Raw genomic sequence first — 13,822 nt, forward strand, 5'->3', positions numbered from 1 at the left:
TTCCCCTCCCTCCCTCCCTCCCTCCCTCCCTCCCTCCCTCCCTCCCTCCTCCTCCTCCTCCCTCCCTCCCTCCCTCCCTCCCCTCCCTCCCTCCCTCCCTCCCTCCCTCCCTCCCTCCTCCTCCCTCCTCTCCTCCCTCTCCCTCTCTCTTCCTCCCTCCCTCCCTCTCCCTGCCAGTCTCCCTGCTGTGCCCCTCAGCTTTCTTCCCTCCAAATTTATTTTGAAAGTGGACTCGCTAACTTGAAAGTTCATGTTAAAATTTCATATTTCCAATTATTAGTGAAAAAATTGAAAAGCACATGAGAGAATTTCAGCATACCGCATTCGGAGACTTCAATTTGCCAATTCAGTAGTGACCGTAGCCTACTCTTTACTCAAAGTTAAGTTAAAATCAGTACGAGGACAATCAGGAGAGTCGAGGAGGCTTGACCCTGACACTGTCGCACAGGCCAAACGGCGAGAAGAGAAAAGACAGCGAGAACCAAACCTAAACCTGCCGACTAATGGCACGCGGCGGCGCGGCCGGGGCCCGGGGCCCGGGCCGCCGCGGCCCGGCCGTTCCGACACCGTGGCACGGTAGTACACTGATCCGATGGAGTCCGGGTCCGACCGTCCCGGCTCAGCCCGGCGTGCCGCGATGATGCCACGGTGCCCCCGGGGCCCGAGTCCCGGCCGCCCCGGCCCCTCCCCGGCGGCGGAGTCCGCCCGGCGCAGTACGGTACACGGCGGCGTATAGACGGTAGGCCGCCGTATACTGAGTACCCGGGCCGGCGGCGGCGCCGCCGGGGCGGCAGTAGTCCGTAGCTGGGCCAGCCTCAGGGCCGGGCCACCGTGTGCGCGGCCGCGTGACGCCCCGGCCGGGCGGCCCGGGCGCGCCCGGCGGCGCCCGGCCGCCTTAATTAGTACTGCGGCGGTAGTCTGTCATAGCCAAGGGAGGCGGAATGAGAAGCGACCAACAGTAACATGATTCCCGGTTTGAATCTCATCTCATCTCCTTGCCGCGGCGCTTCCTTTATGTATCCGATCCCTTCACTGTCCCCTAAGGGATCCAAATCTGATAAATTTCATTCAATTTGTTCGAGTAAAATTGAAATTTGCAGCCAAACAAATTGATTTCGGTGTTGGGACCTCGAAACGCTGCAGGGTGCGGTTTCAATTTATCATTTTTCAAGTTGAAATATTTCGTCATTTTTCTAAATTTGATATGCAATTTTTCGTGCACCTGGTGATTGTTTGGGTTGAAGACAGTATTTTCGATGGGAATCTCTTGCTTTTAAATTACTTGGGAGCATTTCAAAGATAAAAGTCTATTCTAAGGTCCCTTTATACGCCCCCAGGCCTGAGAGCGGAGATGAAGATGAGATTTTCCATCCCCCGAGGACCCCCCACCCTCAAACGACACTACCCTTGCACACCGTACTTTTTTATCACAAAGAAGGGGTCCGTGAACCGGGGTCAAATATCTCATTGGAGGTAGGGGTACTTGGGGCGCTCTGGGTTTTAAATCTTCATTTTATTCTAAGATTATATCAGAAAGCCCGAGATTTACCACACTTAAAGGTAATTAAAACTCAGTTTCATGTTTAAAACTCTTCTTGGGAGTTTAAAAACTATTTTACAGTACTTTCATAATAGTAATATAGTCTTCAAGTCATTAAATTGTTGATATGTTTGTTTTTCGAGTTATGAATAATATTTGTTAACATAAAACATTATAATACTTGTTTCTAAAAGTCAGTCGCTTTTGTGATGCGGACCGTTGCGTTGTTGAAATGGAATGGCATGAGACCTAGCAGGTGGGGGTAGTGACCCGACCTCAAAGTACCCCCCATTTTCCACATTTTCTTCTATATGTTCAGGTCAAATGTAAGGTAGGGGTACAGTACCCTACCATCAAGACCAAGTCTCCTCATCGCGTTGGGGAGGAAGGAATGGCAGGGTGAACATGGAGGACGGGGGGAAGGGGAGTGAGGTCAGGGAGAGAGGAGAGGATGATTCACTCTCGTAGATGTTCTGTGAAGGAGATACGAAGTTGACTGTCGAGTTTGATGGCGAAATGAGCGCAGGACAAGGAGTTTGTAGGTAGATAATGGGCAAATGGAAGCAAAAGCATAGGACGAGGCCTGTACTGCCCTCCAATGTGAAGCACTGAAAGGGTTTGGAGAAGAAAAGAGGAGATGATTTCATTCTGTTTGTTCCCTTAGCATGAGAGTAGCAGATTCGCTCGGTGGTTGGGAACGATTTCGAAGACGTCATGTAGTCAGCAAGACAGCGGCTAAAGGGTAGGGATGGAAGAGCTGGGGTTGGTCTTGGGAACGGCTGCATATGTTCACAGTGAAGGAAACATGTTGATACGTTCCTGCATCTCTCATGCTTGTTTTGTTCCAGGGTATGAGACGGAAATGCACATTTCCAAGAGCATATAGCGCATCCGTACGCAAGAAAGCGAGTATAACAAGTACAAGTCTGAGGAGCATATAAGGCGGGAGAAGCAGCATCATGGCTCCGAAGAGAGCTGCCTCGAGAAGTGAGGAAGGAGGAGTGAGCTTGAAGCGAGTGAAGGACGAGGAGAAGAATGGCAGGGCTGAGGTCGCTGGTACAATCAACGAGCGGGACCTGGCGAGGCTGGGGGAGGCAACGGCCCTCGGCGCGGCCAAGGCGGCGACAGGGGGAGACAGAGGAAGCAGCAACGAGATTGGCTCCATCCTCTCGGGACAGGCGAGCGCAGTGGCAGACTACACGGCAGCGATCAATCTGTTCTCCCTCAACGCAACTGGTGCTCACCCGTTCCACAAGGCACTCGCGCCCCACCCGTTCGTGCAAGTGGGAGCAGTCCCTCCCCCCAACCTCCCGATGCCCATCAGCACAGTCCCACTCGGCAACGGGCTCAAGGCCTCCATCTCCCCGGAGATCCGGTCGATGGAGGAGGCAGCGGGAGGAGCGTACGGGGGGGTCCTGCCCTCCTTCAAGCATCTCCCTTCCGCACTCTCAGCACAGTTCTCAGGCTCCTACGGGACTGCTGTCCTCTCTCTCCCTCACTACCTCTCCAACAGCAACCTGACGGCTCTGACCGGCATCGACAAGACCCTCCCTGCTCAGTCGTTCCCCTCCAACGGCCTGCACAGCCCAGCCATGGCGGAGGCGGCGAAGGCTCTGAAACCCAGCCCTTCGCTGAGCAGGATGGAGAGCAAGGGAGATACCTCGAGCAATCGATCACACGGGCCGTCGATGGACAGGTACGAGGCAGAGGAAGAGGAGGCAGATGATGATGATGATGGTGATGATGACGATGATGATGGTGGTGATGGTGATGGTGATAACGATGATAGAAAGTGAACTGGACTGCAGGTACAAGAACAGGTGGTCGGATGACGAGATCCAGTCTCTCAAGAAGGGAGTCGCTCGTTTCGAGAAGAAGAACAAAAAGAAAGGGGAGGACAACAGCTCGGACAAGGGCAGGGGGGAGCAGGGAAAGAAAGGGGAGACAGAACATATGTGGGAGCATATCCTCAAGAGGTGATGGTCTTACCCTCGCCCTCCGCCGCTGACCCTGTTGCAGCTACAAGTTCCAGTCTTGCAGGACAGCAAGAGACCTCAAGGACAAGTGGAGGCAACTGAAGAAGAAGGAACAAGACGACATGCTGGGGGTAAGCGGAAACAATCCTGCTCCTGCTCCTGCTCCTGCTCCTGCTCCTGCTCCTGCTCCTGCTCCTGCTCCTGCTCTTGCTCATCCCTCCTTTTCCCCTCCCATCTTCTTCCTCCTTCCTCTCTCATCTTTCTTTCACCTCCTCTACCTCCTTCCATCTCTTTCTCTTGCCGTGTCTTCTGTCCGTTCTCCCCTTTCACCTCTGTTCATCCTATCCTCCACCCCTCTCCTCCCCCCATCTCCACCTCTTTCCCTCCATCTCCTCCCTTCTCCTCCTCTTCTTCGATCTCACCAGCCCTTCAGGTTCGCGAGGAGGCGAGGAGGCTGCGCATGTTGGCGGTTGGGACCGGACGCAGCAGCGCGAGCAGCAGCAACACAAGCCAAGGGAACGGGCATAGCGGCGATAATGGCAGCAGCACCAGCAGCAGCAACGGGCATACGGCCAACACTGAGAGGGTAAGGAGAAGGAGAAGGAGAAGGAGGGGAGATAAGGGAGGAGGGGGGGAGGGGAAGGAGATACTTGGGGAGAGGAGATGGGAAAGTTGGAGAGGGATTGAGGAGGAGCTGCTGCTCAGTAGCAGGAGATGCTTGCTGACATTTTTCTCCTCGCAGGCGGAAAATCAGCTTGACAGTCCCGGCCAGACCTCCTCCTCCCCCCCGGCAGGGATGTCTTCCTCCGGGTCCACCAGCTCCCCAGCTCCTGTCGCCACGTCTTCGAGCAAGGGGCAGCAGGCGGAGAGCAAGGAGAGAAACTCTTCTCCCTCAAGCTCGAGCACGTCGGACCCCTCCAAGAACTCGTACATCGGGGGTGGGGTAGAAGAGAAGTGCAGGTCACAGGAGCAGAGCACGACGACCAACTCGAGCGAGAGCGGAGGAGTCGAGGGTCACAGCGAGGGGAGCGGGCAGGGGGAGGTGGCAAGCAGCGACATGAGCGGAGGAGGAGAGGGAGGGAGCGAGGGAGGAGAGGGAGGGAGCGACGGGGTGGGCTGCGGGAGCGAGGAGACGGGGGGGAGCGCGGTTGGGAGTTCTGGGATCGAGGGAGGGAGCGAGGGGAGCGGAGGAGCGGAGGGGGGGAGCGACGGGGGGAGCGAGTGGCGGGAGGACGAGTACTCTGCAGCGATGGAGACGGGGGAGAACGAGCCGGAGATGGAGAAGACGAGGAGGAGGAAACGAGCAACTTCATGCTCGGGGCAGGAGGACAGGACGATAGGATGGGAGGAGAGCGGAGATACTGACTGGGCGCTGGCAATCGACATGGGATCGACATGCGTGCGCGTTTCGGTGAGTAGAGGGAGGATGAAGAGGAGGAGGAGATCAATAAGAGAGATGGTGGGGTGGGAGGAGAAGGAGGAGGAGGAGGAGAACAAGGAAGGAAAGGAGGAAGGGAGAAGAGAACAGTGAAGGAGGAGTTCATAGGAGATCATTTCAAGGAGTCTTACACTAGCTGGCAGCTCGTCGGCAAGGACGGGAGGCTGCTCGCTGGAGTGGAGGGGCAGAGGAGAGTCATCATGGACCTTCGCTCCCGCACCTTCTCAGCTGAGGAGTACCTGGCGGCCGCGTTCGCAGCTCTGGATGACACGCTCCTGCTCCTCCGCAAGCGCAACGCCATCATGAGCAGCTCAACGGGGAGGCAAGCTGAGATCTCGCTCTCCCCCCGCGCTGCCTCGCCCAAGGTCGCCAGCATCTCCTGCTTCGCCATGTCGCTCGTGGGACTCGGGGAGGGAGGGACGGCAGTCACGCCCATCTACACCTACGCTGATGCTCGAAACTCCGCGTGAGACCCTGTTGCTCCTGCTGCTCCTCCTCCTCCTCCTCCTCCTTCCGCTCTGTCTTCCTCTCTTTCTTCTTCTTCTTCTTCTTCTTCCTCCTCCTCCTCCTCCCTCCTCCTCCTCCCTCCTCCCTCCTCCTCTTCCTCCCTCCTCCCTCCTCCTCTTCCTCCCTCCTCCTCCTTCTCCTTCCTCGCTTTCTTCCACCTCTTACGTCCTCTCCTCTCCAGGTTCGCCAGCGAGCTCAAGCGCAAGCTAGCAGAGGAAGGCTCTCTCGACTTTGTGGAGAGAAGGACAGCACCGTTACAGTCCTGCTATGCTCCAGCTCTCTTCATGCGCCTCAAGCAGAGCGGAATCGACGCTGTACAGCCGGTGACTCTCCCTCCTACATCTCCTCCTCCTTCCCCTCCCCCTCCCCTCCTCCTCCTCCCCATCCTTCTCCACCACCTCCTCCTCCTGCACCGCCTCCTCTTCTCTTTTCATTCTCGTCCAGGTCAAGTCATGGAGCACTCTTTCCGGCTACTTCCTTTCTCAGCTCATCGGCAAATTTCAACCGGTCAGCAGCAGCACACCATCATCATCCTCCCTCCTCCTGCTCCTCTTCTCTTTTTCTCTTCCCTCCTCCTCACTTGCTCCCTCCTCCTCTTCCCTTTCTCTCTCTGACCCCGAGCAGGTGACCTTCTCGGAGGCGAGCTGGACGGGGCTGCTGGACAGGGAGGAGCTACAATGGCACCAGGGTCTCCTCAACCTACTCGGGGTCTCCCTCTCCTCCCTTCCTCCTCTCTGCGACGCCGACGATCTCTCCTTCGATCCTCTCCTCCCCTCCTTCGCTCAGCGCTGGCCCGAGCTCTCCCGCGTGCCGTGGGCTCGGGGGATCAGTGAAGGAGCAGCGGCGAGCGTCGGGACAGGATGCGAGAGCAGAGCAAAGCTCTGCATCGCACTGGGGACCAACGCGGCCCTGCGCGTCTGCATCCCCTGTCGGGACAGGAGGAAGCCTGCGAGCAAGGGGAGCGGAGGTCACAAGGGAGGAGGGAGGAGCGAGCACTGGAAGCTGAGCAAGGCGGGGATGAAGCACAAGGAGGAGGCGGAGGTCGCGGAAGTGCCCAGGGGCTTGTGGTGCTACTCGGTCAAGCGGGACATGCAGATCGCGGGAGGGACGCTGATCGATGGAGGAAGCATCTACGCGTGGGGGCTGGAGCAGTTTGCTGGTGAGGAGGGAGGAGGGGAGTGGGGGAGGAGAGTGAGGAGGAGGAGGAGGGAAGGTGAGAAGAGGAGGAAGAAAAGGAGGAAGAGGAGGAGGTTGAAGGGGGGGACGAGGGAGGAGGAGGAGTGAAATTTTGTCTCTCAGGAGGTCTTGAGGGGATGGCTCGCCTTCAGGAAGAGGCTTCGGCCATGGACGCTGACTCGCACGGCTTGACGGTCCTCCCTTTCTTTAATGGGGGATCGAGCACGGTAAGGAGGAGGAGGAGGAGGAAGAGGGAAAAATGATAATGATAATGATGATGATGGTTGTAATGATAATGATAATGATGATGACGACGACGAGGAGGAGGAAGAGGAGGAAGCGGAGGAGGAGGCAACCTGATTCGTCGTCCAGGGTTTTCGGGACGGCGCTACGGGGACAGTGACTGGCATGACGCTCAAGACAAGCAGGGCAGACATTCTGAGAGCGATCATGGAGTCAGTCGCCCTCAGACTCCGCGGGATGTTCAACGCGATCCGCCCCCTCATGAACGAGAACGGGCTAGAGGTCAGACAGAGCCCTCCTGTTCCTCCCTCCTCCTCCTCCTCCTCCTCCTCCTCCTCCTCCTCCCTCCTGTTCCTCCCTCCTCCTCCTCCTCCTCCTCCTCCTCCTCCTCCCTCCTCCTCCTCCTGCTGCTGACGTCCAGCAGGTCTATGCTACGGGGGACGCGCTCTTCAAGTCTCCTCTCTGGCAGCAGATCCTCGCCGACTCCTTCGCCCTCCCCATCCGCATCCTTTCAGGCGCGACGGTCGCAGCGAGCAGAGGAGCCGCCATTCTAGCGGTGAGAGAGAAGAGGAGGAGGAGGAGGAGATGGTAGTCAAAGGCTGGCTTCTGATCGCTTGCTCGCAGTGGAGATCAATCGGGGAGGAGGCGACGGTGGAGCAGAAGGCAGAGACGACGGTGATGCCCGTTCCCTCCAGCGTTGCCGCGCTGGCCATGGCGTTCGAGCGGCAGGAGGCGCTGTTCAACCGCCTGCATCGCTCGTAGGGACTTGTAAGTTAGGATAGAGCAAGTAGGAGGCTGAGAGACGCCTCTTGTTTCATAGGAGCAATCATGAAGAACATGTAATAAGAACGAACTGCTTTCCAGCAAACACCTGCTGCTGCCGCTGTGCTTCTAAAGTTGTTTCCTTCTACCTCTTCTATTATCACTTCTAGACACGCCTCTCTCCTCCATCTCCTCTCCTCCTCCTCATCGCTCGCTTACTCCCAGCATGAAGTTGGTGAAGGGCAGCCTCATCGAAGTCCCTCCCTCCTTCAAGTTCCACACCGACAGCAGCCTTCCGCACCCTGGGGAGGAGGCGACAAACTTCACCAGCCATGACCCCAGAGCGCGGAAGTCAGAGCTCGCATGCCTGTGGCTCGACTCTCCCTCGAAGCTGACGATGACAAGCTGCGGCTGGCAGCTCCTCATCTGCTTCTCCAGCCCCTCCAGCTTCTTCCGCATCTCCTGCGGCTGCGCCGGGTCCTGCAAGCCGAACACCGTGACGTCAGCATCGGCCAGCAGTGCGTCTGGGAAGCTGCTGCCTATGGCGTCGAGGACCAGCACGCTGCCGAGCCAGCTGTACCTCGTCCTCGCGTACAGGATGGCGAAAGAGAGGGGGAGAAAGTCGCCCGGGGCTCCCTGCTCAGTGCCCACGAACTTGGAGAAGATGGCGGCGGCATGTGCAGCGGAGGAGGAGCAGAGGCTGTCGATGCCTTGGAATAGGCAGCCCATGATGTTGCTGGTGGAGGACTGGGAGAGGCTCGATCCGAAGCTCCTCCGCAGCTCCTGCAACTCCTCCTCCTCCTCCCGCTCGCAGCTGCTGACGTCCACTCGCGCCATCGACGGAGCCTTTTCGGGACACTTACGCCATCCGTCAAGGCAGGCGCTGACAACGATGGAACAGCGCTCGGCCGAAAGACAGTCCTTGGGGTACAGGACGAGAGAGAGGGCAGGAGGCTGAGTCTGCGTCTCTTCCACCTGTCCAAGAGCATGAGCAAGCACAAGGCAAGAACTGTCTGTCCTACCTCCACACGTGCGATGTCACGGTAGACAGAGGTGAAGAGCTGGTCTATAGACGAGATCAGGCTCCTGGACAGTTGGCCGAGGGACTGCTGGGGCTCACTCGAGCTGCCCGGCTCGTCTTGAGTGAGCAGCACAAGGAACGCCGCGGCATGCCGCAGCTTCGCATGCCTCGCTTTGGTTGTCCTCACCTTGTCTGTGAAAAACTGCTTGTACTTAGATATGAGAAGTTTCCTTAAGCCAACTTGTCAGTCCACGAGCAGGAGGGGAACTGACAGTCCCACCGCTGAGCATCTGACAGCGCGTCCGCTCCTCCCTCTTCTTCTATCGCGCTCTGATCCCGCGCCTTGTAGTGCTCCATCAAACGAGTCAGAGCTTCCCTGTTCCCACCACAGTCAGCTACCTCTACCTCCACCTCCACCTCCCTCGTTTCACTTGTCCTCTTTGATGGCCTCATGCTCCTTCTGCAGGGCGTTGACCAGCACCTCGTTGCACTTGGACTTGAGGAACTCCTGCGTCTCCTTGAAGAAGTCCGCCATGTGACAGATGAGACTGAGTTGGTCCCCTGATACGCTCAAGTTCTGTAGCGCTCTGTTGAGCTCCGTCCTGCTCACGTTCAGCTGCAACGAGACTGCTCGCAGCTCTGGCTGGTCCATGTTCGGGGCCTCTGGCTCTTGACTCGGTCGAGCATCGTCGGTGGACTTGGAGGCAGCGGCCGTGTCGCCTTCCTGCATCAGCCTCTCCACCAGCTCCTTCTGCCTTGCGATCTCGGCGTTGACCTGGGCGATGGATCGCTTGACCCTCTCCTCCTCGGACTTGAGCTCTAGCAGCGCTTGCTTCGACTTGTTCAGCTCGACCTTGTGTCTGTCTGCAACCATCTGCTCTCGCCTCCTCGCGTCCTCCACCTCCTTCCTCCTCGCCTCGTACTCCTCTCGCTTCTGGTCCACCTTGGTCGCCATCTGCTGCGCGTACGCCACGAACCTATCCTCCACGTTCTCAGCTCCCTCTGACATCTTGAACTCGATGTCGAACGCCATGGCGACACATTCTTTGAGCGGCAGGTCGTTGAACTTGCCAAGATCCCTGAGGGTCTCGATGAACCTCTTGGGGAAGACCGACTGATGCATCATGCTCAGGATGGTGGCGTCGCCCGTGTACGTCTCTGAAGTTATCTCCTTGTGCACTTGCATGATCTCTGACACAACCTTGGCACAAGATCTCCTGCCACACTCACAGATCAGTATATCGAATTTGGTATGCATGCGAGTCTGTACTTGTCAAGGAACTCCGATGAAGCCTGAACAGCATCTGCCCAGTTCTCCAATGCCTTCAGGATGTCATCTACTGCAACTCCCTCTGGAAGCTGCATGCTCGCTTGAGCATGATCGTCCGATGCCTGAAAGGAAGGCGGTTTTACACGCTCCCTAGAGTGCTGGGACTCTAGATCAAATGAACTCTGAGATCTGTGATGAAATCAGAACAGAGAGAAGCATCATAACAACAGCGAACCTGCTCTGTTCTGGCACGTTGACCATAGATGGCGCATCTACAATCATTTCCTCACCGTTCTCGCCATGTTCCAGTCCTGCCATCGACGCCATAGTTTGCTCAAGGTACCTCCAAATTATCCTCACAGGAGAATCGCGACGCTCGCTTGCTTTGGTGACAACCTGAAGGCTTCTTCTTCCTCTCAAGTCGATCTTGTGCTCCTTCCTCCGTCCTCTCCTCTCCTCTCGCTCCCTTCGCCTTCCCCGCTCCTCTCCTTATCTCCCGCCATTCCTCATGCCGCGCCCACCTCAGGTTCTGGATTTGTGGCCCATGTCCCTCATCCCCGCACATACCCGGCCCTGCCGCGACCGGCGGACCGGGCCACGGGCAGCCAGCCGGGCAGCCCAGTGACCGGGCGGTTGGAGTTGAGGCCAAGTCCTTGAGCTGTCGAACTCGGAAAGAGGATCCGGTCGATCGACACGAAGCTCGAAGACACTGGAATCTTGAAGACGCAAGCGATCTGTCAGTTCAATGAAAGGAATGTTCGACGTTGAGAGCCACACGAGAGTCACTGTGAGGGCGAAGATGTTGATCGAGGGCATCGCGAGCGGCTTCCATGTGCACTTGGACGGCTCCGCGAATGGCGTCGGGATCATCAGACGAGTTGGAAAGGGCAGGAAGAGCCATTTGAGTTTTGACATGGCGGCCAAAAAGAATCTCGAATGGTGCAAGGCTGTTGAACGTTTGACAGAAGAATCGTAATGCATCTCGAAGAGAGGAAGAGCAAGAGTTCGAAAAGTCCAGAAGGCAGAAGAATCGTAATAGTCCAGAAGGCAGAAAAGAAGATTTTTGCATGACCTGAAATGATTTCGTTGGGAAGGCCTTGGTTGGTACAGACTTTCGAAACGAAAAGATCGGCAGCTTGTTGAGAGGTGAGAGTTCTCGAGTCGTAGTGAGAACGAGTCGGCGGGAAGCCGGAAACAACATCGATGGAAATTGTAGCAAAACGATCAGATGGAGCTGCTTAACTGTGCGAAGGGCTCATCTACGGCTTGCGATAAGTTTTGTACCGAATGCAAGATTGACAGGAAAGAATGTAGCGTTCAACTTGTTGACAGGAACAAGAGCCAAATATGTTCGAGAGAATCCACGATGACTGTGAAGGTCATGGGCACGGTAGAGAACTTCCTTGCGAACAGATTGAGGAATGCAAATGCGTTGCCGGTGAAGACTATCTGTTAGAATCAGGAGATGGTTAGTAACTGCTGGATGGATTGTAGAACATGTACGATTGCATCGTGAAGAGATTGGACGCGAGAAACATTGTCACCAGGAACATCGAGAGCGAGAAGATGATGAAAATCTTGATCCTCTGAATGCAAGATTGCATCGGTGCGTGGAGGTGTCCGGGTACTGGCGGCTGAGGGCGTCAGGGACAACATTGCCGGTACCTTTCACGTGCGCGATCTCGACGATAGAGAATTCACTGAGAGTTTCTAGCCAGCGGCGAAGACGACCTTTGAGATCCTTTTGGGTTTGAAAGTACGTGAGAGCCTTGCGATCAGTACGAATCTTTGATGGCCAAGAGTTCACGTTAAGTGGTTTGATAGTTTCTTTCTGCATCAGTTAAGAGGCGACTGTAGAATCCAATGACTTCCTCCTTCTTGTCAGCGTCGTACTGAAGAAGAACACCGCCGAGAGCTGTGTTTGAGGCGTCGGTGTGAACATCTGTCCTAAGCGCAGGATCAAAGTGAGAGAGAATTGGGGAGGAGGTTAACCGGTGTTTGAGAAGATCAAAGGCTTGCTGAAACTCGGGTGTCCATTGAAAGACAACATGCTTACGAAGAAGAGCATGAAGAGGAGCAGCAATGTGAGCATAGTTGCGAATAAAGCGACGATAGTAGCCGGAGAGCTCAAGAAATATTTTGATCTCCTTGGCGTTGCTGGGTGGTGGCCAGTCAAGGATCGCACTGGTCTTGCTGGATTGGGTCGATATGCCATCGGCGGAGATTTGATGACCGAGGAACTCGACACTATCTTGAAAGAGCTTGACTTTTGATTTCTTCAGGTAAACTTGATTCTCGCGACATCGCAGAAGAACACGACAAAGAGTGTTGAGGTGTTGATCAAACGTACCGAAATCAAGGATGAGCAAGTCATCAATGTACGGAAATACACTGGTAATATCACGAAAGAGAAGGGTAATCCATTCTTGGAAAATGTTGCTGGCGTGAATGTAGCCAAAGGGAAGATTACGAAACTGATGTTTGCCGAATTTGGTGATGATGGCGACGTATTTGCGATGATCAGGGGCAACAGGGATTTGCCAAAAACCGCGGAGAAGATCGAGAGCTGAAATCCAAAGTTTGTATTCAGAAGGGTGCAAGAAACGCTTGGATTTGCGAATGACCTCGGCGACAGATTCCAACATCTCCTCAGGGTTAGGAGCCTGTGGGTATCGTGGGTTGCTGTTGACCATGGCGTTGAGTTTTCTCAAGTCAGTGCAAAGACGATAGCTGGATGGATCTGTAGGAGATCGAGGGCGTCGGCCGCTCCTTGATCTTCTCCCGCCAGCACTCTCGCATGATCGCATACACTGCTGGAGGGCATGCAGCAGGAGCCGCTAGTCGCTCCCCGTCCACAACCTTGGGTCCTACAAGCTCATCGTCGGTGATGGCCCAGTAAGGGACTTTGCCGTAAGTCCAGACCTCCCACAGCGTCACCCCGAACGCCCACACGAGGAAACGAAGGAGGCAGCGAAAACCGCTACTCCAACCACGCAAGCCTCGGCATGCACGACTAGCAGGGGAACAAGGATCAGGACAAAGAGCAGTAGCGCAAGGCCCCTGCGAGGAGGACGGCAAGACCCATACGAGAGCGATACTGCCGAAACAGACGAGCACGCAAACGATGAAAGCCAGGGTCCCCATACACCGCCTCCTGAGCGCATCCATCCCACTCCGCTGTCAGCGTAGCTCCATGGTGATCCGCCAGGTAGTCAGTCAGCATGAAGAAGACCATCCGTACCCGCAGTGAAGGGAAGAAAGGCCTTCGGCGGGTGATGGGTGCCAGTCCGGTTGTAGGGATGAGTCATCATGAAGTCCAGAACCAGCCCATTCCAGGTGTGGGTGGAGAGGCCAGGGAGCCAGAGGTCGCCCATGTGTCGCTTCCCGGTGACACAGATGTCGCGAAGAGCCACAGTACACTGCTCATGTGCGGTGGTCCAGAGAGCGGTGAGCGCGATGACGACAATTGGCCAAATGAGAGACACTGCTTCCCGCCGATGGATCCAGAGCTGTAGCACAACGATCACAGGTGGGAGGCAGCCTAGCCGGGGGTAGCCCATGCAGGAAGCGATCGACCCCTCGTTAGAAGGGTGAACGTTGGTGGCCTCCATCATAGGGTACTGCAAGCGACGCTGTGGGTTTTGAGTCTTCCGAAGGAGGGGCTCCAGGGGGAACGGGGTAGAAGACTGACTCGCTGACTCTGGGGGATAGAGCTGCACAGTGTAGCTGCCATGAGCCTAAACCCTAAACCCCGGAGGAGAGCTGCCTGAACCTGAGACAATTGCGCCCGCCGCTCAAGATGAGGGGGAAAAGTCTGCATCAACCGTCCAGTGACTGAGCGCTGGGGGGGGAGAAAAGGAGGTCCGCCCGCAAGTTGAAAGAGCGCTGG

General features: G+C 56.2%; 2 protein-coding genes across 2 annotated transcripts; one reads left to right on the plus strand and one right to left on the minus strand.

Moving 5' to 3' along the window:
* Positions 1 to 2,499: 2,499 nt before the first annotated feature.
* On the plus strand, positions 2,500 to 7,642 carry GUITHDRAFT_144696 (hypothetical protein; the record flags this gene model as incomplete). The annotated part of the gene is made up of 13 exons (XM_005824797.1): positions 2,500 to 3,236; positions 3,349 to 3,516; positions 3,560 to 3,647; positions 3,950 to 4,102; positions 4,259 to 4,927; positions 5,098 to 5,420; positions 5,643 to 5,784; positions 5,906 to 5,968; positions 6,086 to 6,620; positions 6,761 to 6,864; positions 7,010 to 7,162; positions 7,305 to 7,436; positions 7,505 to 7,642. The coding sequence occupies 13 exons, from the start codon at positions 2,500 to 2,502 to the stop codon at positions 7,640 to 7,642; spliced, it is 3,405 nt and encodes a 1,134-aa protein (XP_005824854.1).
* Positions 7,643 to 7,846: 204 nt separating this feature from the next.
* On the minus strand, positions 7,847 to 10,260 carry GUITHDRAFT_116017 (hypothetical protein; the record flags this gene model as incomplete). Its single annotated transcript, XM_005824798.1, has 6 exons — positions 7,847 to 8,617; positions 8,665 to 8,893; positions 8,944 to 9,039; positions 9,095 to 9,880; positions 9,934 to 10,122; positions 10,169 to 10,260. The coding sequence occupies 6 exons, from the start codon at positions 10,258 to 10,260 to the stop codon at positions 7,847 to 7,849; spliced, it is 2,163 nt and encodes a 720-aa protein (XP_005824855.1).
* Positions 10,261 to 13,822: the final 3,562 nt, after the last annotated feature.

The sequence above is a fragment of the Guillardia theta genome (assembly GCF_000315625.1).
Source record: "Guillardia theta CCMP2712 unplaced genomic scaffold GUITHscaffold_90, whole genome shotgun sequence".
NCBI lineage: Eukaryota > Cryptophyceae > Pyrenomonadales > Geminigeraceae > Guillardia > Guillardia theta.